The 27,846-nt window shown below is 42.8% G+C and overlaps 1 protein-coding gene across 1 annotated transcript; it reads right to left on the bottom strand.

Moving 5' to 3' along the window:
- Positions 1-827: 827 nt before the first annotated feature.
- On the bottom strand, positions 828-26,728 carry foxo1a (forkhead box O1 a). Its single transcript, XM_046389686.1, has 3 exons — positions 25,575-26,728; positions 5,669-5,860; positions 828-5,092 (listed from the first exon to the last, which is right to left on the bottom strand). Exons 1-3 carry the CDS (start codon positions 26,238-26,240, stop codon positions 3,911-3,913), a joined length of 2,040 nt encoding a protein of 679 aa, XP_046245642.1. The 5' UTR covers positions 26,241-26,728; the 3' UTR covers positions 828-3,910.
- Between the last annotated feature and the right edge of the window lie 1,118 nt (positions 26,729-27,846).

Below are 27,846 nucleotides of genomic sequence, written 5' to 3'. Positions count from 1 at the left end.
TATGAACTGCAACTTCTGAAGAACCCTTCTTAGTCTTTTTTTTTTTCTTTTTTATGAGACTAGACCCCAGTGGCTCTAGTCATGGGTTATCTTATACTTACAACTCAAAGTCAAAGACACTGGGGCCAGAGAGGCTGAACAGTTTGCTTTCTGGGGTGACTGGGTTCAGTGGTAGGGGGTGCATAGTGCGGAATGTGGCTGTAAGGAAAAGCCAGGAACAATCATTATAGGGAAGAAATGAGACGCCACAACTGGGAGCGCAGTACACAAGTAGAATTTTCAGTCTTTTATAAAACAAGTCTCTGCACATGGTTTAAATCTCCTGTTCTGGGATCTTTTATCCTCCTGTGACCATGTGCATTTTCAAGTTTTTAAGTGTGGACACTGAAGACAGCAGTGGGGAATATACTTATTTTACTCTACATACACTTTGGTTTTCAAAGCATGGGTGGATAGCTGACTTTTGCTATCCAGCTCCTGACTGGATCATTTTTCTGTTACACACAATAGCCAATACTATATTATGTCACATCGTACAGCAATTTGTTAATAGCCCTGTGCGACTTTACTGGATGTCTTGTCAAGTACTGTAGGTTTTGTAACACTACATGAGTCACTTTGACCTGGAAATGTCGGCTGGCTTATTAGCTAGGATTAAAATGTGACCTCAGGCCAGACAAGCTCACACAATTATCTGCTTCGGTATTAAGGTATATATTTAGTGTCAAAGAAGAAAAATATAATACCAGATCAGACTTTTGGATATACAATAATTTTTAATACCTAAACAAATGACTGACTAAGCTGAAAGACAAACTGGACACATCTTTAACACAGAAGTACATTTATTCAGTTCTTAATACATTAATATTGAACAAGTTACACATCCTTATTGATTGCAAATCACACAGCACAAGTCCAATTTAGTCCTGTATATAAGTTAAATGTAACAGATTTTTATCTTAAAATATGTAATGGGAACTTTTCCTCTCATTACGAGGAGCACTTTGTTATAAAACGTAAGTAAAAGTGCAATATCATTCTACTCATAAAATTACAAAAATTGGTCCAGAATCTGCATTCTGAGCAGGACTTCTCTGACATGCTAAATATTGTGTTTTTCATTTTAAAAATGCAATATATCTTAACTTTTTTTTCCATAATCTGCTTTTTGACGCTATTTTCTAAAAACTGTAGCTAAATACAAGAAATACGACATCGTCAGTTTACAAAAGCTTAGCATATTAATCACGGCATCATCTATTTTCTAAATAAACTTCATTTTTTCCCCCATATAACTATCTGGAACATAGAGTTTTGACAACAACACCATAATATCTCACAGCGCTATGTTACAATAAAATATCTCTGTCAGAAGTTCAAAGAAAAAAAGAAAATATAACAACAGCAACATAAAATTAAGGAATACAATGCATAGATTCAATCATTTAAAAATGTAGAGATATAATTTACTTAGTACAGCTCTTTTACTTTTAGAGTGAACCCTGTGACACTGACTACATGGATTCATTACAGTTTTATCCTGAATTGAGTGACCGGCACAAATATATATAATTCTGAACATATCACATGATAAAAATGCTAAAACATATCACTTCTGCACTTCAAAGGCAAATTTGGCTGTAGACACTATGGCATGTTTGGGTAAGAAAAGGCAACACCTGGCACCAAAGCCAAACAGCAGCTTCTTTATCGTCTTCTCTGAAATGTTAAGAATTTCACTTTACTCCTCTTAAACCTGCCCCGCTCCCCGGCTTTCTTAAAACCTGTCAGTGGTGTCAGATTATGTGCCATTATTGGTCTGAAGTATGCAAGTTTTCATTTCAACTAAACACTGAAACTAAGTTAAGAGCTTTCCCCTCCCAGTCGGAGGCGAACTCAAGAGTTTGACTTAAATTAAGAAAAAAAAAAAAAAAGCAAACGCTGCACACTCAGAGGCCTTAACGACACACGATCAGACACCCACTGACACATGCGGTGTCTGGATAAATCATACAGAAAACATTAATGTCAAATAAGCAGTTTTCAGTTTTAGTTACCTCTAAACCACTGAACCAGTCAACTTCGTGAGAAGCAGTCGTGTGTGTATTGACACTGTCTTCACAAAAGTAGCGACAACCTTGTACAAAATTTGTGACTCTGCATCATAAGTCACCGACAGGCTGACAAACTCATTGTTAGTACAGCAATAAGTGAGTAAAGCAAGCGAGAAAATGCAAATATACAAGCTCGATAAGATACTTAACACTTAGTGGCACTTTTCAGGGGCGACTTTAAAAAATAATTAAAATAGACTTGGTATTTCAAAGATGATTGGAGTTATCAAGTCACATGTTACCGTTATATCAAATGTTTAAAAAGACAAAGAGATAGGTAGAGGTAGGAGGGGTAGACTGAAAGAAGTGGAGTCTCATTAAAAGCAGTACGGCTGTCCTACTGACAGCATCACACAACTCTCCTGGACGAAAAGGAATCCTACCGTGCTAATTTAAATCAGTCTTAATAACCTTTTGAGACAAAGGAAATGAAAAAAAAAAAAAAAAAAAAAAAGTTGGGAAACTCAACAGGGGAAAGGCTGGTTACTCACAGTGTGGCTGAGAATATCTTCTGTCCACCAACCTGCTTTGACCTCTTCACATTCACAGCACTGCGAAGCATTTGGCGAACCTTAACAATAATCAACTACTCATTTCTTCTTTAGTTCTTAAAAAAATAAAATAAAAACAAAAGCAGGGAACTGAAATTGAAAGATTGACTGTAATTTCTTCAAGACTGCTGAATTCTGCTGAGTATTTTCTGGACCGTAGACATTTACAATATAAAACCCTTCCAGCCTGCAGTCAATATCTACTTTGTTAGGCACAATAAATAGGCCCCTGTGGTATTAAGGTTCAGAGTGACGAATGACTCAGAACGATTCTGATGTCTGAGTGCAGGTTAGTTTACCAGCATAAATCTATAACCACAAATAATTTAGGTCTCAAATATATACTAAATCTAGTAAACATGTACTGCATCATTTTAATATACATTCTTAACGTATGTACAATAAATCTGAAAGTATATTAGCATTTTACAGCCTGATTGTGAAGAATCCTCAAGCACAGATCTGTCCACTCGACGTGTGTTTAAAGGAGTCTGATCCAGTTTTCTTAATGAGCTCATTTCTGCTGCCTTGATTTTTGCTTCCGCTCTGTAAACACTATTTACAGTCTTAGAAAATACACTACCAGACCTGATTTTACAAACTGTATGATGACATTATGTACATTTAGGCAATAATAAAGTGAGTTATTATGTAACATCGTCGGAGGATCCCTTGAGAAGTTTCTCACTCAACATTTTGTCCATCCACAAACCCATGAGCCAGATTACCTTCATAATTCTTTCGTAGTGGTAATAAATTATCACTACGCTGTACATACAAAAAGTTTAATTGTGGAAACACAGTAAACAGCATGGTATGCATTTGAGCACTTTTACAGATTGTGCTGCTGCTATATGTAACCTTGATAAGTAAACCAGAGAGGTGTGTTTCAGTTTGGCTCTTACGTTAAGGCAAAATGTTTGGCACTTAGTTTGTACAGAATATTTGACATTTCAAAAATATTTCTGATTTCATCTTCACCAGTTCAGGGACAGTTCATGGAGATGCGTTCTCAGCACATCACAACTAGATTCAGTCTCCTGAGGTGGTCTGAAAAGTATTTCTGAAACAACAATGTTGATGGTACAGAAACTGCACATGAAGCTGGGATGAGGATTAACATCCTAAGATACACTTTGTTTTTGTCTCAAATGAGTTCTGATGGTGTTTTTTTTTTTTTTTTTTTAGCAAACAGCAACAGGAACAAGTCAGTTGCACAGAACTTTCGTCGCACGGCAGTTTCTACCCTGACACCCAGCTGTGCGTGGTGGTCTTCACTCCATGGGAGAAACCTTGCTGGGTCACCATTGGCTCAAAGTTAAAGTCCAGGGAGTCCCCGTCCATTAGAGTGTCATGGAGGACTGTCTCCATGTCAAACTCAAATTTCTCAATGGGCATGTCGTCCAGGTCGCTGGGCAGCTTCTCTGGGTGCGAGGGGTGTGCCAGGCCTGGTCGGCCGTATCCGTTGGTGTTGAGAGGGCAGAAGCCACCAGGCACGCATCCCCCACTGAGGTGGCTGGAGAGGCCATAAGGCATTTGAATAGGACTTTTGGCTGTAGGCAAACGCGTGGTGCCCCCGCTATGGCTCAAGGGCATGAGCAAGCGACCATTCATAGCCGGTGATGTGGCCGGGGCTTGGCTGTGCACGCCGTGGGGGTGAGTGTGAGAGAGACCATGCGGATGACTGTTCCCTCCTCCCATTAGTTTCGCTGCATGCTGGCTGCTGCTGTAAGGAGGCAGCATGCAGCTTCCGCTGGACTGAGACACCACAGTGTCCACTGACGGCATGAGCTCTCCATGTTGGTCTGTATCAGTCGTCAGCAGCTCCTTCAGAAGCCCTGCGGGGCAGCTATACTGGCCCATCGCAGACCCGAAGCTGGGCTTACTCTCTGGAAGTGTCTGCAGCGGCATGGATGACAGGGAGTTCATTCCTGCTTGGCCATACTTGCGATACTCCTGCTGAGGCTGAGAGACCATGCTGGGGGAGCTATAAGCTGGGTACCCAGGGCTTGGCTGCATCATAGGAGAGGGGGAGGACTGGGAGGAGCCTGGGGTTGCTGCCCCTCCACCAACCTGAGAGTTGTTAGGTGAAAGCAAGTTTAGGTTGTCCAGAAGGTTTTCCATGACATTCTCTGAACTGTGCCCCAGAGAGCCTGTCATCTCTGTGAGACTGGGCAATGTGGTTGTCATCTTGGCTCCAGGGGCTCCCGGGTAGCCCATATGCACATCTGCCTCGCCGAGGTCGTCCTCGGGCATGAAGGGGGAGAGGCGGCCGCTCAGAGTGCTGGCATTGGAGCTGGTCCGAGGCCTGAAGCTGTTCCACGCATCAAAGTCATCATTGCTGTGGGAGTTGGGGCTGCCAGGCCACTTGGAATAAGAACCTGGGCTGTCTGCACCTCCGTCAGGACCGCCTTGCAGGGACAGCTGTGTGGAGGCAAGAAAACTCTCAATGCACCAATACACATACTGTATGTGCCAGAAACAGCCAGTGTAACATATGTCTCGGGCAGAAACCACTGGCAATAAAACACAGGATGGGATGGCAAAATAGTCTTGCTAAATACTTTATCGGTAAAGTGATAATATCTTGAGAATGACTACTCAAATAAGTTTACAACTATGAAGTTTGGATATGGTTACCAGACACATTTGTATTTAATTTCCACCACCTTTACCAGGCTAAAAAGGCCAGATTGTAATTGTATTTAAAACCAAGAAAAGACATTTACCTAAAATCTCATATGGCATCATCATTATGATACAATATGTTGGTATATTAAGCAGCTCTTTTGGAATACAAACTGAGTGACATAATACGAAATATTATAACAAAGTATTTATCAAAATACTATTGAAAATCAGTTTCCATCCATTTCTGAAATTCTTATTTGAAAAGCAGACAGTGTAGAGACAGTTGGGATAAAAGAAAATCTTGCCATGGTTCAACAATTTAATATCAGCTGAGCACATCAGTAACAGATGAATTCTTTCTCTGTTTACCTTTTTCTTAGCTGCTCTTCCTCTGATCTTGGTGAACTTGCTGTTGTTGTCCATGGAGGCCGCCCTGCGTCGCGGGGACTTTCCGCTCTTTCCGCCCTCTGGGTTGAGCATCCACCACGAGCTCTTCCCCGTCCCCTCATTCTGGACGCGAACAAAGCGGCTGTGCAGCGACAGGTTGTGTCTGATGGAGTTCTGGAGGAGAGCAAGAGAGAGAAAAAGAGAAAAGATGGGGTGAGCAGCAGACAAAAGGAGAGATTTGTGCTTGCCCTTTTCGCCAAAACATCACAGATCTGCCTTAGCACACAAGTGCAAATCCGTCCATGCAGGTGGTTTTCTTTTATAAACACACTCAGTTTGACAGCTGAATTATGGAGGAGAAAGGTGAGATGTTAAGGTCACTCAACGATTGAATTCCATTTGCAAATCAAAGAAACACATGTGAACAAACACACACACAATAGGTGTCAGTAAGGTTACCCCATGAGCAATACATCCTGAACAGAATGAGGATTAAACTGCAGACTCTCTTATCTCCAAACATACTGTACATGTGGGCCTTTATTTCCTTCACAAAAACAGAGGGGCCCATTGTAAAACACCATTATGCCAACACTCACATTCCACCTGACTATGTGTGTCTAAACCAACACAGATTCAAAGGGAGGAAACAGACTAATCTTTCTCCCTTACAGACACATTAATAGTGTGCTCTCACGTTGCTTAGTGACACCCCTGGTGGAAAAACTAATTTTTGAGCAGGAAGTTAGTGAAGCATTGTTAAAACATGGCAAACAAGAGCGGGAATATTGGGAAAACGTACGCTGACCACAGAAAGTTAGACACTATTTTGGTCCTATTTTACTGGAGCTACTATTGTATTGGGATACAAATCTCAAACTCTACATCTGTACATGAACTGTTAGGTGACCATTTGCCCTCAGAGAAGGACTTACACTCTGGCACTGTATTCTTTTGTATTATGAAGTAATGAGCCTTGGCCAGACGTTACTGTGCATGCGTAAAGCTTGTTGTTTTGGAAGAAAGGCTGGAAGTCCCGGCTCACACACACACACACACACACACGCAGAGCTTAGCGTGCATAGTGGCTAACGTCATCAAGCCCGCTCCTGCTGTGAGTCATGGCTTCACATCTGGTTCACAGTCTGCCCTCGGCTCTGCCTTCACCTCTGCTTCTTCTCATCTCTGCCATCTCTGCTCAGTCTTGACTCTGAAATCTCATCCCACTCTTACCTATAACACTATTCTCATAATTATTTTTTTCAAAGATTGATTTCACGACTGGAGTGATAAATTTAAAATGTCATAAAACACAACTTCACAATTTTCCCTCACCTGGTGAGATGCCTTCAAATTGCTTCAAAACCCCAAAATATGTAATTTACATTGGTGGACATTAAAGGGCCAGTCCAACCCTTTAGTGTTGCACTTCCATAAAGTTGTGGCACAATGTTTAAAAAAAAACAGTCACAAATGAAGGTGAAGAACCCAAGATATTCTGATTTTACTCTATCCTACATTTCCCATAATGCAACTTGAGAGAGTCTTTCATTGGACTCCGAGATTGAATACTGGCATCTTTCAAAATGCAAGGCCCCAGTTTGTAACAAAAGCTTTCTTTTTAAATTTTAAGTCTCCGAGTGCCCTCGCCGAGATGACAAGACATCACCCTGATGACTTCACGGTGATGTCATCAGGGTTATTTTCTCTGTCTTTTTCAAAGCTGCTTCCACTGGCTGACTTATGATACCCGAACTGACCTTCATGTGTTAAATTTAGAGTTCTCCGATTAATCAACACAATTATTGACTAATTTTCAAATAATCAACTGATCAATTACTATCACACTCCATTTCATCCACAACAGCCTCTTTTGTCTTTCTTTTCCTGTTCTCCTTCCCTTCGCTCCACCTCTTTCCTCTGCTCACTGAAGGACCTCGGGCTCAGTGGCCCTCCTGAACACTGGCCCTTCACAAGTGAATGAAATTCCATATCGAATGACCCGACTGCCTCAGCCAATAGTCTCAGGCTAGTTTGGATGATCTGAAGGACATGACAACCCTTCCCTGATTAGCCTAGCAAATGCTTTTCTCCCCTCCTCCTCCTCCTGCACATCGGTAGCTATGACAAAAGGCAAGGGGTAAAGTCTGGTCATGAGCCTCTCTTTCCCATGACTGCTGAGAGTGCTGGTAATTTCAGCTGTGCTGCAACAAGGAATGACTGCAATGTGAGTGCAGACGCCGGGATGTCCTGTTACAGCCCTATATCATCCTGATGACAGGAACGAGAAACTCACGGCTAAAGTCTCTCACTTCAGAGGCTCTGGTTTCTATTTTGGCTTATGTCACAGTCAGTGTGCCGGGTGTTGTGATGATGGAGAGCATTTAAAAACCAGTTTAAAAGTCTTGATGCAAAAGCGGGAGTACAAGTGAAGGGTCATAAAAACTGTTCTGATGGAAAGTACCAGAACTCGGCAGAACTCGGAGTGCCGTGCAGGGAGTGTGGCTGAGGGTGTCTGGTGGGGCCAATGGAAAAGCCTCGTCTCCTGCTGTGTGTGTGTGTGTGTGTGTGTGTGTGTGTGTGTGTGTGCGTGCGTGTGTGCGCTCATGTTTTTAGTGGAATGGCAGCCCGACAAACAGCAGCGCGGTATGGTTTTGATTTTGTTGCTCACTCGACTGCAGTCTGTGATATCGTGGTTTGAAAATGCACGCGATTTGGGATGAACACGCAATCACATGCTAAGAGAAACACACACACACACACACACACACACACACACACACACACACAGGCATATATACATGAATGGAAAGTATGACACATTGCTCGCTGCATCTGTTAATATTTATTCGATTTTGTACAAATTAAGAATCTTTTTCTGTTGGATCTTGCGCCTGTGTGTGACACTAATTTATCTCTGGCCACAGTACACAGGAATCTTAACATTCCAACTAATCACCATGAGCAAAGTTCAGTCGAAATCAGAGCCAACGTGTTAGTATCTCTTAGGAAATAGTAACGGCAGGATTCTCAGCCAGACAGCCATCACAATCAACATTCCTCGGCAAGGTTACAAAACCCTCAAATTCACGGAACTGAACTCTGATTACCAAGGCTTGAGGACAGTCCTATCTGGTGTTGTATGAACACAGTCTCCTCTGAAAACAAAAGGTTTTTTGTTTCTTCCCACAAAAAATGGCAACAAAATGACTTAGACAGTTTTGGAAAAGAAACAAAAGATTGTGCCTGCACTCAAAATAATATCAACACTTTAAATGCTTGTAATTAATACAAAGCTCATGTGAATAATGAACAGTTGTTGGGCCGAGGAATGTAATTATGACAAATGACGTGAAAACAGGCAGTAACCTGACATTACTGTATCTCTGAAAGCTTATTCGCGCAGCCAGAACTGATAAAAAGACGTTTCTCTGTTGTGCCTGAGCCCACCGCGAGGAGCACCACTTCTGCTCTCTGAGTCAACAGAACAGAGCGGCGCTGGCAAAACACGAGGAAGTGACCACATGAAAGAGGACTGTGACAGGAAGCAGAGCTGACTTCCTGCCTCGCAGGAAACACGGCAGTCGTGAGGCAGAGAAAAAGGCATGGAATGCGACGCCGCAGCACTGTGAGCCAAGTGGACACCGCAAAATTTAGCTTTCGCCACCCTCCTCCAATGCCCCCCCCGCTGCCAGAGGGTGTATGTTTAGCAACAGGCACTAATCCCTGATGTCACACTATATTTATTAAACGAAAGTAATGTTCACTTTGCCGTGTGACTGCTGAAACTAAATTACATGAGTGGATACGTCATGACTCACCGAGCGGCTGCGGTATGGGCGTCTGGGTGGTGTGTGTGTGTGTGTGCGACAGGGCATGAGAATGTGTTTTGAGTGTAGGCTATTTAAGAAATGGAGAAAGAGGGGTTGTGTGTGACAGAGTGGGCAAGGATCAGTAAAGAACACACTGTGCTGGTTTAAACTCCCTCACTGGCAGCACTACTGAAAGGCCACACTGTTTGGTACGACACGTCTTCTCTGTCTTTTATTTCTCGTCTCCTTTCCCCCTTTAAATCTCCTCTCCTCCCCACCTTGTCTTGTCTTCTTCTTCTACTCAGCTTATTTCCTTCCTTCTCTCCTACTCATTTTCTTGCCTGTCCTCTCCTCTCTTGCAGACAGCAGCCAAGTACCTGCAGATAAATGGAGACAGTGTGCCAGATAGACACTGGCACACTGACCGAAGTGCTGACGCTCTCAAGAGCTGCTCAAATGTCAACTCGTCTAATGAAAAAATCCCCAGAAGAGCGCAACACCACCTACTTGCAGGTCTGCTGTGAATCAAGTGAAGCCACAAGTGAAACCTCAGCTGCAAAGCTCATATAGCTATAGGTATAAAGTGCAACAAATGCTCCCTCTTCACTGACTGAAAGTGCACAGCAAGTACGAACTCACACGACAGCAGCTTTCTGAACGGTTTCACATGCATTTACATGAAAGTGAAAAATGTGGTTTCCCTGCACTATTTCCACTGAACTCATTAGAGAAACGGTGCTGTCCTGAGCAGGCGTTTTTCGCTACCCATGTTTCAGCCCTAACAGTAGGTGTGCTCCTGCACTGTAACTAGCTATTTTCTTTGTAATGTCTGCGGCCATGAAGAGCACAACCTATAGGGTAAGTAGCACACCATGTCTAACCGCCAAAACAGGTAGCCCTAAAGCTGTACCCTGGTCATGTCTGGAGCTTTGTGCTGAGTCTGGCTGAGTGTGGTTAAGACAGAAACTGTATAAACCTGTCATTTGCCTGACACCAGCTCAGCAGGTCTGCCCGCTTAACAACAGCATGGGGCAGAGCACACAGCTCCAGGTGAGATGGCGGGGCGACAAGTGACGGGGAACTACAACTCACTGGGATCACAGATGCATCAAAAGGTGAATTCACATCAGGTTTTTCCCCCTTCATGTCAGATGTGCTTAATATTCGGTGATCCAGATGCTGATTACAAAAGGTTCCACTTGATTATCATAGCAGGTTCATAACTGTAGAGCTCTGTGGTTAAGTCGCTGTTCAAAGTGATACCACCTGAAGCCAGAGAAAGAGCAGTGCAGAAATGAGCAAATGGGAAGACACAACAGTTACTTTTACACAGTTAGTTCTTTTTGGGGGGAAGACACAATAAGTTGGCCCAAATTCAGATAGTTTTTTTGCTGCTGAGAAACGTGTCTGTAGCTGGCATCAGACATTTGTACTCTTACTTGCTCGTTCTTTGATCAGTGAATTCTTCGGTGCTTGTTCTTTTGCCCCATAATCTCTGATTTAAATCAGAATTTGCCAACGTTCACAGCCTATTTTGTTCTTGAATGGATGCTTGTGTTAAGACAACATTTTACATTTCAGAAATTAGTTTGGTGTATTCAATAAAAAGGAGTTCTTTGGGAAATTGTGTTCATGCACTTCATGGCAGCACTGTCAAAGACTTTCAACCAATGTACAATTTTAACAGGGGTATAAAACTTGAGCCATAAACAGCCATAAATCAATTTTAATTTGTTTTTTGGGGGGATTTTTGCTTCATTTCTGGGAGGATTTCAGCCTGGTTGTGTAATGGGATTTATGTTTTATTGGGCATTAGTGTTTAGTAAAGACAAGATCAAATGACATGAGCGTCTGCACCTAAAATTTGCTGAGTGGGATATTTAACCATACAGTATTTATGTACAGTGTTATCGTTTTTTTTTTTTTTTTTTCATGTTTAATTGGAAATTAAAGCTATCTCTCTCTCTCACACACACACAGACACACACGTGTAAAAAATAAAGCAATACACTTTCACATTACCACATTCACAAAGCAATCTGAATAGACCGTGATGACTTCATGTGTTTGCAGTCTGATAGGTTATCATCAGCCCCAATATTGAACTGACCAGTGATAATCACTGACCTATTTACCAAAGTCAATAGAGCAATGATCATAAAAGGGAGTGGAAATAAAAAGCAGAGCACAGGAAATGTAAAGCCTCAGGCCTTTTTCATTATTTATACCCTCAGTTTCATTAAAATAGTCTTGAGAAAAGGAAATTATTGTTGTCATTTATGTTGCATAGCAGCGAGCAACACAGCACAGCGCCCCAGGTATGACTGCTTGCAAGAGGATAAATGTGTCACTGTTAGCAGTGGTATAAAAAGAAATCTGTTTCACCACAATTTCTGATTTTAAAAACCCTCTCAGACTAAAAATGGAAACTGACCCTAGAACAAGGTTTGATCCAGAAATAGGACATCTCTGCCCTCTCCCTCAATCCCGCCCCTCCTTCCTAGCCCTCTATTCTGTCCTTGTCCTTTTCATTTGCCCCTTTGCGACACCATGCACGGAAACCTCTGGCCACAGCTGATCGCACACTCGTGTTGCAGCAAAAAGGGTCCCTTTCTCACCAGCTGACATCACCTTCCAATAATTCAATTTGGCAAAACAACGGTAGAGAGGAGGCCCGGACACAGAGGGCTCAGTGTGGAGCTCCTTAAATTCAGAGTTCTATGATGAACCCAAGTAGTAGTCTATGACTTCCAGGAAAGCGTCCCTTCAAAATGGTCATTGTCAGATGCTGAGTTATATGACCATCGTAAAGCGCAGATGGAAAAGCAGAAAATGCAAGTCATGCAGAAGCAAATCTGTCTGCAAATGTATTTACTGACGGCCTCTTGGCAGGATCTGCTTTTCACAATCCTCTGCAAGGAGTGCAACCAACTGCCCTCTCCAACACGCACACATTCACACACATTCACACACACACACACACAGAGCTGAACTTGGAAGCCTGAGCGGATGATGACTGGTTAAGCTTAAGATTGATCAGTCTCCCAGACGCTGCAGACAAGTGATAAATAGTCTGCGAGTGGTTTGGTGCATACAGTGAGAAACAGCAAAGCCAATGACACTCCAGGGTCTTTCATCACCGTATGATAGTGTGAGATGGTGGCGGAGTGGAGAGGCTATTAGCGAACTTCCTGCTGCATTGTATCCACACAGGAAGAGCTGGCCAGTCCTGATACTGATCCCACTGATGCCTCTGGTTTCTATGCAAAACACTGCAGAATGAGGCCCTGGTAGGTGCAATGCAGGGGACTAGCTGAGGAAAACAGTGGGTTCAAGAGCCGGTACTTCCTAATCAAAACTCTGTAGTCTGACTGGGCAAAACAAGAGGAAAAAGGAAAGAGGGGGCCCTTGTCCAGGTAGGCTTTTCCAGCAGGATTACAATGGCGGATAAAGCTCTTACTGCACACCTTAGGAACAGTTCCCCATTTTATTTATTTGCACTCATTATGGAACCAAACAAACAGAAGTTAGTGAGAGAAATATAAATCATCCGCTATTTCATCTGGTTAAGCCACATCTGACACGTGGCCACACATTCAAACAAGATTCAAAAAGGTTATCAACAGAGAAAACATTTTGTTGTGCAGTTGTAAACCTTAAATTTCAATCTGGTTTTTACTCTTCCTCGTTCTCATTTCACCATGCCAATAGGAAAAGGAAGAGAAGCTAACTGCAGCCATTTCTGTGGCAATTGACACTTCCAAAAAACGGTACCTAATTCATCTTTGCCGACTGCTTTTCTTCTCACGCTGTTCTCAAGCAGTTTCATTCCATTTAAACAAAGGAAACCCCCGTCAGAAAAAAATCAAATATATTTTTACTTCATGGCATTGGTCAGTTTAAATGCAAACTGCAGCTCTAAGGCAGCATTGTTCAAGAAATATGGCCTACAGCTAATTTGATAATTCAATACTCAAGACATTTCAGAAGTTTCAAATGTTTCAAATTTTCAAAGCAAGTACAGTAATTCTCTTAAAAAAAAAATAAATTATAGTGTTTTATTGATTTAACCAGATTGCCCTCATGTCACTTGACCTGGAAGGCCCATAAACGTTGGTGAGAAAGTAGCTTAACTGACTAAATGATTCACACTGGACTTTATATTTCTTTCTGAATATTCATATGTTGTTTATGATAGCAACTACACGTACTTTTAAAATAATGTCCCAGGCCATCAGAGCTGGGGTGTTTAGCTGCTGAGCTCTCTCTCTGTCTTGTGCTCGCTGATTTCCTGACTCAGACTTAAGCTACACGCAGCTCCTGTGTACAGACAGGGACCGGGTTGTGCTGTCTAAGCTTACCATGCTAAAATATGTGCATGTGTTGCTATGTGCAACACAATGTGAGTCTGTAAATGCACAGAGCTGAGTCTGTGGAGTGGGGATATTTTTTGCCTCTGATCAGCAGAGCGGCTGGGCTGGGCTGCTGCTGCCTGCTCTGCCTGGATAAAGATGCAGTGTGTGGACCACTGGCTGGGTGCTTGGGTCCATGGGCCTGACCCGCCACAGGAGGGGAGGAGGAGGGGAATGTTTGTCACCCCAGTTCAACCTGGCAAACATGGGGATATCCCCGAGCTGTTTTTATGTCTGGACGTGGTTTCCAACACTAAATCTCAACTCAATTACAAAGTTGAGAGGATTTCTTATTGGTACACTTATTTTCTGTATTGTTTTATTACACTGTAAAGCATAAACAGAAAATACGTGCACTTCTAAAGTGCCTTCACTTTGGATGGAGAGAAACAACCAAACGCTGTTTGAATGCGGGCTGTTTGCTTCTCTTAAACACCACAGTGATTCCTCATGAGCACCAAAAACGTCACCAAAATTAACCAAAATTAAACAAGGACATCACAGGTTTTAGCATGTTGGCCAAAAAAAACCCAAAAAAACAAAAAAAAAAACAACAAAAAAACAAAAAACATTTCCAAATGACAGTGATAGTAATATGATGTTGTGACTTTGAAGTGACAAACAGACCTCATGATTCTTTATCGCTTCCTTTCCTTCCCTTTGCTTGTACTGTATGAGAGCAAGTAATTAGCTGTAAGTGTGTTTGGCTGAAGGACTGTTGTTTAACCATGAAGTAAAATGATTTAATGATTCATTCTTGCCGCCAGTTCCCGATGCTTTTAAGTCCCCTTGCATTTGCACAAAGTCCATGAAGTAGTTGGGCTATAATGCACTTACCTGTTTGCCAGTTCTAAAATTAGCAACTCCATGCTCTGCTACAAACAAACTGCTTCCAGAGGAAAAAAACTGAAAGAAACCTTATAACGTGCTGTGGAGCCAAGAAGTTTTTTCTTTTTCATGGGCTCATAATGAAAAGGAAATAGCAGTGGCACATCACAGAATAGATTAAAAAAAAATTGTGAATCTCAGAGAAGCATTTTGCGGGTTTTAATAGAAACTGATGGCTAGATTATGGCTCAGCTCAGCTTTTCAACATTATCTTAAAATGCAGTTTTCAGATGTAAAAATTTCATTATGTTTAACAGCTGTAGTTTTTTTTTGTAATTGTCATCACCATCTTTGCAATTTGGCCCTTGCTATTACGCCAGTGCCATTAGATGAGACCCACTCAACATAAATAAAAGTCTCATGAGGACTAATGCTGAATAACCCAGTGCTGATAAGTATCGACAATTCTGCTGTTAAATTTTGCTTTCTACTGATTCTGTACCTGAATTCAGAACAAAATAGGTAGATAGATAGATAGAAACTTCATTCATCCCCAAGGGAAATTCACTAATTGTATAGTTTTGCTTGCAGCCAGCCACCACAAGCACTCTTCAGTTCATGTGACTGGCCCCCTCCTGCAACAGCTACAATCTGCACAATCTGTGGTGAATTGGCAGTTGAGAGTGATGAGATATTGGATGAAGTACTCTGCTGGTATCAGTATGACTTTAAGTGTACTGGTACTACCAGTGGTATGATAATATTTCAATACCCAGCCTAATAAGGACAGAGTGTCACGGGATAAGTTGAATCTTTAAAGCTGCCCTGAAGCAGAGATGGAAAATGAGCCAAAAAACAATTTTAACTGTTTTAGTTTCATCTAGGACTAGTAGATAAATTCATATAACTACAGACATGCTGCACACATTGAAAAAATCCTCCAAGGAACATAACCGAAGCCTTATCAGTCTTGGCGAGGGCTTACATTTTTATTAAGGACAATTGACAGCAAGTGTGACATTATAACAGGGCATCAAGACCTGGACTTGGCCCAGTTCCCAGTCAGAGGAACCATTATCAAGCTGGCACCAGCACAGGTCAGCGCCAGAGCTGCACATGATTAAACCAAAGCCTGACTGCAGCATTGACTTTGGCTCTGTTTAACTGAAGTCCACACAGTTCATCATTTAGATTGTTATGTCTGAGTGTGAACCACAACATCTCCAAACAAGGATTTTTAGAATTTTATAGGATAATTTAGAAGACGTTAAGCAACAACATTGATTCAGTTCACAGCTCTGAGTGGAGCTAAGAATACAAAAAAAAAAAAAAAAGAAAAAGAATAGTGGAAGAGGAAGAAGCCACAGAATCTGGTGTCACGTTCAGTGCTACTTCCTCTCCTGATGACATCGCTGCCCTGGAACTGCATACCGTGTACTGCTTTCAAAGCATGTACTTCCTGTCAGCCATGAGCTGAAATTTGCATCTCGTAAAAGACAAGAGGACCGGGTTGAGGAAGAGCAACAGATTCTAGAAAGAGGTAACTTATGGAATCACTTCACGTGCCGACACAGGAAACATCAGAACTTGCATACTTTGCAGGTAACAGCAGCCACAAAAGACCAACTTTATCATGTGCATCGACGATAGTGTTTCAAGAAATCAGATGTTTTTGCTCCTTGAGAGAGATGGGCAGAAATGATGACTTGGATAAGACAGATATAAACTCAACAACAGTGTTTAAGCACCAGTATTAATGCAGAATAGAAGATGTAGGATATGAATATGCACAGATGGAGAAAAGTCTCAAAGTTATAAGGCCGCATTCAAACTTACGCTTGTATTTTTTAATCTTCTTCATCTGATAAAAGTCAGTGAAATATTATTAAATACATAGTGAGATTCATTTGAATAATATTCCAAACGTTAGTGTGTTTAAACAATGAAAATAATGACAGTGAATTCTTAACGTACACACATCACAAGACGTCACAAAACCCAGTGCCGTCAACTGATCGACATTCCTTTTTCCTCTGGCATCTCCCTTGTGAATTGGTTCAACGAGGACATGAATGACTCATTGGGAGAAAAATGAGTCCGCATGTTTTTACATGTCTAATCTGCCTGACTGGCACGACTGCATTTCCTTGAATCCAACACAGGAACCCTGAATGGGCAAGTTAAACTGGAAACTGGAAAGGGGCCACCCTCGAACCGTACAGTACAACCGCCCATCAGTGTTTCTATCTAACAGTACCAAAGATGTACATAAACACACTCAGGAAAACTACAATTTTGTCTGTCCCAGCTATCAGTCAGGGTGATAAATTAATAACATTCCCATCCTGCGTTAGAAATCGCTAACCGAAATCTGTTTTGGACTTAAAACAATTTAATGACAGACTCTAATGTCAAGTGAAGCCTAACTGCTGGTAACCTCTCCTCTCCCCGTGAGGTGTTTCTTCTATAAACACTACGTCAGCCAAGAGCCTCGCTACACAACACAGACAATAGTGCCGCAATGTTGCAACACCAATGCAAACCTAAAATGAACACACCTGAGGGCGAATCGGTTACACTGTCACACACTTTGACCTTGAAACAAACCATTAGTTTCTGTGACAGCTGAAGCAGGATAACCTGCCGTCTGACGCAAAAGCCATGAGGGCACTGCTGATTAAAGTGCACATTTAAATTTCCACCCGGCTCCAGTGAGCGTTCATGTATGTGGACATAATTCACCCATGCCTCAATGCATGCGTGATTGTGTGATAATGCCGGGCTAGTCTGACAGGCACCGTGCATAATCGCTTTAGGGCGGGAATTGCACAACAATGTGGGTCTGGGTAATGCCTGTGGTTTGGGGCTCTCAGCAATGAGCGGTCCCGTAAAAGTGTTGCTTTGCTCACTCCCTGTGTGTGCTGCGGCCAGTTCACACACACACACACACACACACACACACACACACACACACACATGCTATGAGAAATTGACAGGACAACACATTTTCACGTGTGAAGAAGCGCTGTGGGCTTTCACTTCTCACTGGAATGGTGAAATTATTCAAAATCCATACAAGTTCCTCTTCTCACACAGTAAAACAATAGTCTTCCTGTTAACCCCACCGGAGATTTTCCCAATTTCTCACACTGATGACAAGCTGTGATGGCATACACAGCAACAGCATAGTCTGTGAAACAAAATGCCATGCCTGGGCAAACCTACTGCCAAAACAGACGATCACGTGCTCTCGGCCTGCTACTACCAAACCCGCACTGACAAAAACAAAACAATCTGACTCATCCTAAATGACTGTTTACCTGACTACGGTGCTGGATGTCAGCTCCAGTTTTTTTCTTTTCTAACTCCAGAGCAGAGGAGCCAGCCAGCGATGGCACCTGTGGGCTCTGTCCTGCTGAATGAGGCTCCACTCTCTGCTCGTATTTTTTTCTTTACAGGCTTTATCATCTAGACTCTTTGTGCAGTTAGTGGATTCTACAGTCACTGAACGATCTGTCCTAGCCAGAAGAAGAACTGACAAAACAAAACTCTGGCAGTAGTGCTGCAGGGCTGTTGTGATTCCAGCGTCTGAGGTGGGTGGAAATGCCCATGTACCCATTTGACATGATTTGTTTGAATGAAAGGGGCACTTTGAGGGGAGTTTCCTGGGTCCTTTCCAGCAAGATAAAGGCTCTCTAAGTGTGGACTTACCAGCTGGACGCCAGCTGTGTCATAAACAGATGTCGAATATCCCTTATAATATAATTAGATGTTATTCCTCAGCTCGCTACACATATAGTTTAATAGCACATATTTTATAACTGTCCTCGAGTTATAAAATATGTTGAGTTTATGACTGGTCAGTCACATTTTGCAGTTGTACTCATTGAGAACTGAACTGGAAAAAACTCTAAATATAAAATAATCCAATCAGGGATTTTAAAAGAATACAAATAACAGCGGTTTAACGAAGCCAAACTTTCTTTTCCTGCTATGACAAGCACCGAAGCTTCGTCTGGGGACATCTGAGGGAAGAAAATCATTGCATCTGTTGTTTGAATCAAAATACTACTGCAAAAACCCACCAACCGTAAAGCCTCTTCGACTCAGGACGGACGAGCAGACAGACAGACAGACACGATCCCCTGTTGAGGTATGTGTCTCACAGCTTCTGTCGTTGCCCCGCTGGCTTCCTCCCACGACATTCTGGACATGCTGTTAAAGGTTTACTGTGAAACAATGACCCAGACAGCACCAGCACATGGAATCAATTGTCACTACTCGTTTGAGACCGACGTGATGTGACTTCATAGCCACAGAATGACTGCCTCCACAAATAAACACACGTGTACCACACACAGACGTACAACACCCTCCGATATCCCCGCTGCACCACTCTGACCTGCTTTCCTGCCTCTATTTTTTCTTTTTTATTTCAGTCAGTGATTAATATCCCAAAATGCTTTCTTGGTAGGGGAAATGACAGTTAGACAACAGCACAGTTCTAATGCCGACAGGGGCTGAGAGATAAACACATGAGGAGCGGGACAAAAGGAAAACACAAGGGTTGTGAAATGAACTGCGGGGCTACTAGTTTCACACTGTTGCTCAATCACATCAGCGGGGACGGGCATAGTTACATCACTTTGAACATGACAGTATTTTTTAGTCATCACATTGTATTTTTGTATCATGCTGAATCAAAAACAAGTTCTTCTACTTGTGTTGAAACAATTACTCAATTGAACAGAATCAGAATATTTTGATAATTTAAGTCCTTCGTCGAGTGACAGACGCTGCTTCTTTCTTTTGTATTATTAGAAATTAAATGGCTTTCAGAACATTTACTCTGTTTTGACACAATATAGACTCAACAATTTGTCAGTGAGTAGATCAAATAATCATGTCATGTCAGTAGGATAATAAAAATAATCATTATCAGAGCCCTAGTATCTACAAGTACATCTTACACAGAGCAGATCAAAGACTATCAGGTAGTGCTCATCAATACTCACAGCTGCTTTTTAACACCCGCGGTGTGCCAGCTATGGTGATTCAGCACATCAAAGCAATAAGTGGTATGAAAAGCGAAGAGGGGGGATAAAGGGGGACGGGAGCTGAGAGGAGATACTGGATTAAAATCAGCTGGGGAAAAAAGAAAAGCTGGAATATCACGCCACAATAAAAAAGATATAAAAGCCTGTGCTGGAATGTTCCCTGTGTTGGCCTGTTGGTCTGTCTGCCATCATGTCTGTGCATCTGCCAGCAGCAGGGCTTTAATTATGAGGCCCAGGTTACGTGCACACACACACACACACACACACACACACACACACACAGGAGACTAGCGTCCCACATATCTCTAACACAGTGCCTCACAGTTCCGCTGACTAACCAGTGGCACCAGACTTTGGCCTGCGGCTGCCTGATTCCAGTAAATGTCTTGTTATGCAACTCCTAACAAGTGTCACTGAATCTGAACTTAGAGCGTTCTGGGGAATCTGTTGCTCTCTCTTCTCTTTCTTCCTCTTTATCTCTTAATTTTTCTCTGAAGACAGTCAGTGGTTAGTTCCATGGGGTTTGACTGAAGTGTGTTGAAGGCGGGTGTGTGGGGGGGGGTAACCCTTCAAAGCACTAAGTGTGCCCTGCTTTATGCAGAGGCAGAAAAGTGGAGAGGCAGGCGGTGCAGGCAGGAAATGGGGAGGAGGGCAAGGAGAGCTCCTCCAGCTCTTTGCCTGAGAAACACAGCTGCCCCTCATGTCTTGGGGCAATGCCAAGGTTGGACTCCTCGACTGCCTCGAGGGGGGGGGGGGGTGTGAGGTGTGTGTGTGTGTGCGTGTGTGTGTGTGTGTGTGTGTTGAACCAGTAGAAACAGGAGGACTGCTGTTCTATCCAACTCCCTGTCCTACTAATACACATTCCGATCTTGAGAAACAAGCAGTATATGTGATAAAGTACAAGCTGCTTTGTGCTCACTCAGGGTTTGAACGCCTTAATTCTTAGCTTCTGTATTCCTTTAAGTCGTAATCCTCGTCTCCATGGGGGATATATTTTAGATAACCAGCAGCAATTACATATACACCTCTGCAATCTCATTCCAGGAACCACGAAGCAGGAAAGTTAAACCATCTAAAACACAAAACGAGGGCACAATGTGACTCAAGCACATGTTATTAGTCAGCGAAACTTAAATAAATGAGAACTGCCTTTATGTGATGTGTAAATAGGGCTGGGAAACTCTGTCATCCAGCACTGATTGTGCTGTCCTACTGATATTAATGTAGTAGCATTATGTGCAATGTTGCAAATCAATAACCCAAACTGCTTTATGCTAAGTATTGATTTTACAGGCTTTTTGAAAAAACTCCATGGCGTTCATCAGCTGTTTAACTCACAGGAATAGCCAGACACAGACTTTGCTATTCTGTCTCCAAAAATTAACTTTTGTTTGAAGCTTTCTACATTTTGATGTTGTGATATAAAACTACATATACCAAAATACAAGACCTCGTCTGTATTGTCTCATTTTATAATATCTGAGATCTTTGTCCTAGTCTGGAAGCAACATGTATTGTCCTGTTGTAGGTCCCTGGAAACCTGTCTTGCAATATGAGTAACCAGTTAAACAGAAGTAGTCGGGGTAAGCACTCGATTGATATGTGACGGCCAGAAATTGAGAATAACAACATGGTGGCACTCAGTTGTTGTTGTTGGTTTGTTTGTCAGCAGGATAATGGCAAGGCTACTGGCCTGATTTTCATGAAAATTGGTGGAAGGGTGTAGCATGAGCCAACCCTTTAAATTTTGGAACAGATCCGAATCATGTGGCAGATCCGCAAATTATTTTTCACTTTTGTTGACATTAGTTAACAGTGTCAAAACACAGCCGGTAGTAGAATCCATATCACAGTTCACATTCATGGGTACCTGTAATCCTCCACGGGGACTGTGGTTTCATGTGAGAACCGGTACGACATCTCCATAATTGTAAGAACACTTTTTTTTCCTCAAACTAAGGCATAGCTACAGAAACAGAAATACACACAAATATAACGACCAACAAAATGTTTCATAATTTCTACAATGTGAAGGTTAGAGACTATGAGATGCTTCGCAGTCAGTTCCCTGCGATCCATGACTTCATTATAAAATCACCAAGATGCTGGTCCTGTATTCCAACTTGCAGAGATTTCACACACACACACACACACTCGTAGCCCGACCTGCCACACCAACTGTAAGAGCCTCTCCTCCTGGTGATACCTAACAGTGTTTACTGTACGACTAACAGGGATCGGAGTCAATGGGTGCATTTACATGGTAATGACCCTGGTGTCACTTGCTGTACAATCTGCTCTGACCTACGTGTTTGTCTGCTCCGGCAAAGTTTGTTTTGAGATCCGTGGGAGTGTTTACCAGCGTAGGCTGAGGAATTTCAGGTCAAGAGAGCTCCATGTACAGAGAAAACCTGCAACTGAATTGATCTCGATACTAACATCAAAGAGCACCTGAGCCATCCAGCTCCACCGGCTGAAACCAAATATTTATCCTGTAGTGACGTACATATAGTAGAGAAATACAAGAAAGAACAGATTTTTGGCAGGTAGGACAGGATGTGTATATACTGTCCTGTATTAATGCATGTGTGCAGTGTGTGTAAGTGTGTGCTGCTGCCTGAAATATTGTTTGTAATACTTGAAATAAAAACATTTGTAGAGAGCTAAAGAAACTCCCCCCCCCAAAGGAACAGGACATATTAGACATAAATAACCAGCTCTGCAGAGAGCTTTGGTGATGCATAATTTGGGCCATCTGTTGTTCTTCCTGCTGGGTTTCGTCCTGTGCCGGGGCCAATGTCCAGTCCACTTGGAGAGCTCCTCCAAGCCGGTCCCACCTGGCACAACTGTCCTTAAAGATCACACTGTCACAGACGGCCTGAGAAATGTGGAGGCCGTGGTGACTCAGCGCAGACACGAACTGCTGTGGGGGATCAGCGGCGTCGAGAAACAAGCTCGGCCTCAAATAACAGCCTTAATCGTTAGATTAATGAAAAGTTCAGGTGAGTCTTGTTTGTTCACAGAGATCAGTCACATGGAGAAACGACCCCTGGTTGGCTTTAAAACCACTGAGCCAGTGTTTTTAGGTGCCCAGCAGTCATTTGCATTGTGACTTCTGTCGCTGTGATCGCCTTCTCAAACCACAGACTTCAGCCTCTATGTAACTTTGCGCTCGATCAGTGAGTCCACCCAATATTTCAGCAACAAACAGAACATGTATTGCTCCCATTCTGATTGGGTTTTATTTTCTAATTTGCTTTTTTGAAGCTTCATTGCACACATCCAGTCGGTCATGTCGCCTCAGTCCAGAAAGATTATAACAGGGCAGTCAAAGATGAAAAAGTTATTACTGAATTCAACTGTATCAAAGACAAAGGCCAGTGAGGAAGAAACAACAGAACAAAAACCACACAATGGCAAAATTACCATCCCCATTTTACACTGTCATCTTTGCTCAGCTCCTCTCTGGCCCTCGCCCTGGCTCATAAGTAAGCTCGCTCTGAAGAGACAATGTGTGATAGCCCCCCTGTGAGGAACCGAGGGGAGCTCTATGAATAACTCCTCTCGCAGCAGTGAATGGCACTTCGCTTTCCCACAGCATTACTCAGTCTGCACCCCCAACATGGCAGGATAGGCAGCAGGCCCAGGCGGTGGCTGAGAGCCTTTCTGCAAGCTGCCAATCACACATTAACTGTTCGACAGAAATCTGTTTTTTTTTTCATAGCTTTGATACTTTCATTACTATTGAACGCAAATATTGTATCATTTTAAACTCATAGTGTCAAAAAAGTAGGAAAGTATCAATACTTCTGACAGCCTCAGTTTGCAGTCTTTGTCACTGTGATTCTTGCATGCTTTACAAAAATGTAAATGATCTACTGTTGCAGGTAAAGAGGCTGGAGATCGTTAACTGTATAATCACACAGCTGTGCTTCATGGCCACCGAGGTGCTCACGTTAATGCTGACTATCCTGCGTTCCAGCGTAAAGTGCAGCACTTTTTCAATGAAAAAATGTTTACTACGTCACTTCAAAGTAAAAATAATAATAATAATAGGAAATAAGGCCCTGTCTTTTAATTTCAACACTGGCGTTTGTGTTTTGAGGTGTCACCTGACCACGCACACACACACATACAGAGTACACAAACACACACACACACACACACACACATACAGAGCACACACACATACAGAGCACACAAACACAGAGAACACTCAAAGTTTGATTTGTGTGCTACAAAGTAATCAGAAAAGAACATTTCGCTCACAAAACACATCACTGATTATCCTCAGAGCACCAAACCTTCTTTGACAATATCACAGCCCTGGCAACACTTCTGCCCAGTTCCCACTTTGTTTACTGTGTGTATTACTGTGCGTACTTCACCACACTGAGGCACTTTTTCCACTCATATAATCCAACTGACGGGGACCACATTTGACAGTTCGACATGAGTGTTGTGCTTTTTGTAAACACTGAGGTCAAATATGACCTGAGGTGTCACTGAAAACTGGATTTGTGCTCCATCGACTTAAGAAAACGATTAAAAAGGCACGTGGAAAAATACGAGTTGTGACCTTTTTTTTCTTCTTCTTTTTAAAAATATATATCTGTCTATGTGATTCAAAAGAAGAAATTCTCGCTGGCATTTGTGACTGACATGAGTGTGTCATCTCTCAGCACATGGCTCAAACATGGGAGGCTCCTATGACAGGAAAAGAAAAACACTCCACAATTTATATTTCATCTGCAACCCAGACAGCCTATAACAGAGGGCAGCCACAATAAATCTCTCACTGTGTGACTACAGGCTCAATATGATTTCCCACTGGGAGAGTAGACTGTCATCAATTTATTGTCAGACACCACTGAAACTATGTGTCTCCAAAGTGAGGTTTACACCCTTCAATAGTGTTCAGTGGGAGGGCCTGTCACACCACATCAGAAATTTTAAGTCCCCTCTTGTGTAATGCTTTTGGACAGTCTCCAGGACACATGAATGCTTCTGGTATCCCCTTACGACAAAGACCAAAGCACCGCTTCACTGAAAGCACACGCTCTGATATGGAAAACTGTGATTCAGCCTCATAATCTATCATAAATTTCAAAGTAACGGCAGAGAGAGGACATTTGTCTCAAGCCAGAACTTGCAGCATTTCTGAATAGCACACTGAGGAGAGCAATAAGGCAAAGAGAGAGAGCGAGAGCGAGAGAGAAAGAGAGAGAAAGAAAGAGAAAGAAAGAGAAAGAGAGAGAGAAACCTTGTTGAGTCAGCAGACTCATATAAATCACATAATGCAGAGAGAAGTCAGATGACTGTCTAAGGTCATGGTAGCAGTTGGACAGTTGCTGAAGTGCCATTAACTGGACGGAGGACAATGAGGGGAGACAGGCAAATTCTAAGCAATTTACCTGTTCAACAGGTCGTTATGCATGCTCTTTTGTCAATGTAGAAACATTTGTGGAAGAAAGGTGCAAAGCCTGTGTTAGCAGCAAGTCCCTGCAGGAGATGTAATAACCATAGATGATGGAGAAGAAAAATAAACAACCCTGACCAAAAAGCGTTATAAAGTCCCAACAAACTCCCTGGGGGGTGGAAAACATAGCATAAAGCACAATGAAGCCCACTGTTGTACCACAGACACACAGAAACGTCCCGACTGGAAAACTTTGTACTACAACTGGCAGGGGCTTTATCAGACATAAGCAGCAGCCACAGGCCATCCATACGCTGTGAACTCTCGTGATAAAAACTACCAAAAGAGAGAAAGCCGTACCTTCCAGCCTGCAGAGCTATTGCTGTCTCCTTTGTCCTTGAAGTAAGGCACGCTCTTCACCATCCAGTCATAAATCTGAGACAGAGTTAGTCTTTTCTCGGGAGAACTTTCGATAGCTTTGGTTATGAGGTCTGCATAAGACATATTCCCCCATGCGTTTCGCCGGGAGGAGCTGCTCTTTCTCTGCGCAGCGGCGGCAGTTGCGGCCGCAGAGGACGACGAGCCCACCGGGGAGGAGAGCAGAGGCACCTGCTGCTGCTGCTGCTGCTGATGGTGATGTTGGTGATGCGGGAGTTGCGGGTTCGGGTGCTGCTGCTGCTGCTGCTGCTGATGCTGATGCTGATGATGTTGCTGCTGCTGCTGCTGCTGCTGCTGTGGAGGTTGCTGGTGGACGCAGTTCTCCTGACACTGGAAATCAGTGCACAGGATGACGGGCTTCTGCTCCGTGAAGTCATCGGTCTCCTCCAGCAGACTAAGGTTGTTGATGAAGTCGGCGTTTCCGGCGGGCTCCTGCTTCACGGACGGCACCGGCGAGGACGTGTTGGAGTCGCCAGGGTTGATGAACTCCGGCCTTGGCAAGGGCCAAGTGCACGACCGGGGCCGCGACAGGGGCTCAAAATCCGGGTCGATTTCCACCAGGTGTGGCTGCTGTGCCGCTTCCGCCATAGTCGAGAGGTGACGGATCCAAGAGTTACAATGTCATGAAAATGAGACCAACCTCAAAAGTAAGTAACTTCGCCTCTGAAATGTGAGCGAACACAAGATAAATCTGTCCGGGAAAACAGTGCTCCGCCTGGGCGCAAAGTCTCCACTGAAAGTCACATCCCAAGCCCGTAAAAATCTGTGATAACAATAATAAAAACTTTGTTTCTAAAAAGGCCTTTCATGAGAAAAAAAAAGTTCTGTGAGTGTCCACGGTGTGTTGACCCGCTGGTTTGTTTTGGTTCTCCAGTCGTAGTGATGTTCCGTCTGCGCCCCGAACAGCCTGTTGACTCTCTGTGTTGTACAGCATGTGAGGACTTACTGGAACTATCATTTGTCAGCTGACACCGCCCACATTTGACTGACACCAGAGGAGAACCAATCAGCGGCGTCAAAGTAGTTCGCTTAAAAAAAATAGTCCTTGTTTTCATTCTTTCGCCTAGTAAACATCTTATCTGAGGACCAGAAAAAAAAGAACATTTCTCTGTCAAATTCGTTCCGCTGTGAAAATAAGGTATCAGCTCACCTGTTATTATGATTTCAAAGGTATGTGAATCCAGAGAGTTGGTGATTGATGTCCATTACTTTACCTAAATTTCTAAAATTGGTGTTTGTGTTTGGATGGAGACCTTATTAAAACATGTGACCTATTTCTTCATCCCTTGACTTTATAGAAATTAAATTGCTGGAACAATATCTACTCATGTAGCAGCCTGAAACAATGATTACTTCAGGTTAAGCCTTTTTATGTTTGATAATTCACCTGCCATCTCCAGCTATTTTCAGAAGTTAATAGTAAGTCATATTTTATCCTGTCCAGCTTACAGATATTGAAATAACAATCCTATAGTCTACTGCTCTTTAAGAGTAGGCGTTAATGAAGGCTTCTGAATGAATTATCCAACCAAAAATGCTGCTGCAGGCAATAATAATATAATAATAATAATCCGAAGTACAGTTTAAAATTGTTGTATCAAACTAAATGTAATTTTAAAGATACTACTAAGGTAAACCTGGATACATCTAAGAATGCTGATAGTACTAACTGTATTCTGGGGGCACACACACACAAAGACAAAAACAACATTTTGATATGACTGAAATACAAATGGAAGTAGGTAACAGTTGGTGTCCTCAGCTGTAGCTTGAGTGCTCCTGGTTTGTTGGACCAGGCGCTCGAGTGTCCTCAGCCAACTGTAGACTTGACACGGATTGACATCTTGTGGCCATTCTCAGGTATTACAGCCAGACACAGCGTGTACCTCATCTATTCAGTCAGTGACACTGACTTCACCCCACACTGATAGACATGGTGCTTTTTTAATTCAGTTTACCCCTCAGTCGCCCTGTGCGGTAACTAATGAGCTATCAAAACACAACCAGTAAACAAAGGCAACTTCACCTGACTGAGTTAAAAACTGTTCTTTAGAGGTTGGGTTTGGCCCCTGACTTCCAGTGAAGGGAAATCTTAATGCTTCAGCATACCAAGACATTTTGGTCAATGCTGTGCTTCCAACTTTGTGGCAACAGTTTGGTGCAGGTCGTTTTCTATTCCAGCATGACTGTGACA

The sequence above is a fragment of the Scatophagus argus genome, chromosome 5 (genome assembly GCF_020382885.2).
Source record: "Scatophagus argus isolate fScaArg1 chromosome 5, fScaArg1.pri, whole genome shotgun sequence".
NCBI classification, from domain to species: domain Eukaryota; kingdom Metazoa; phylum Chordata; class Actinopteri; family Scatophagidae; genus Scatophagus; species Scatophagus argus.
Note: the sequence above shows the minus strand (reverse complement) of the source record. Positions and strands in the feature narration are given on the sequence as shown.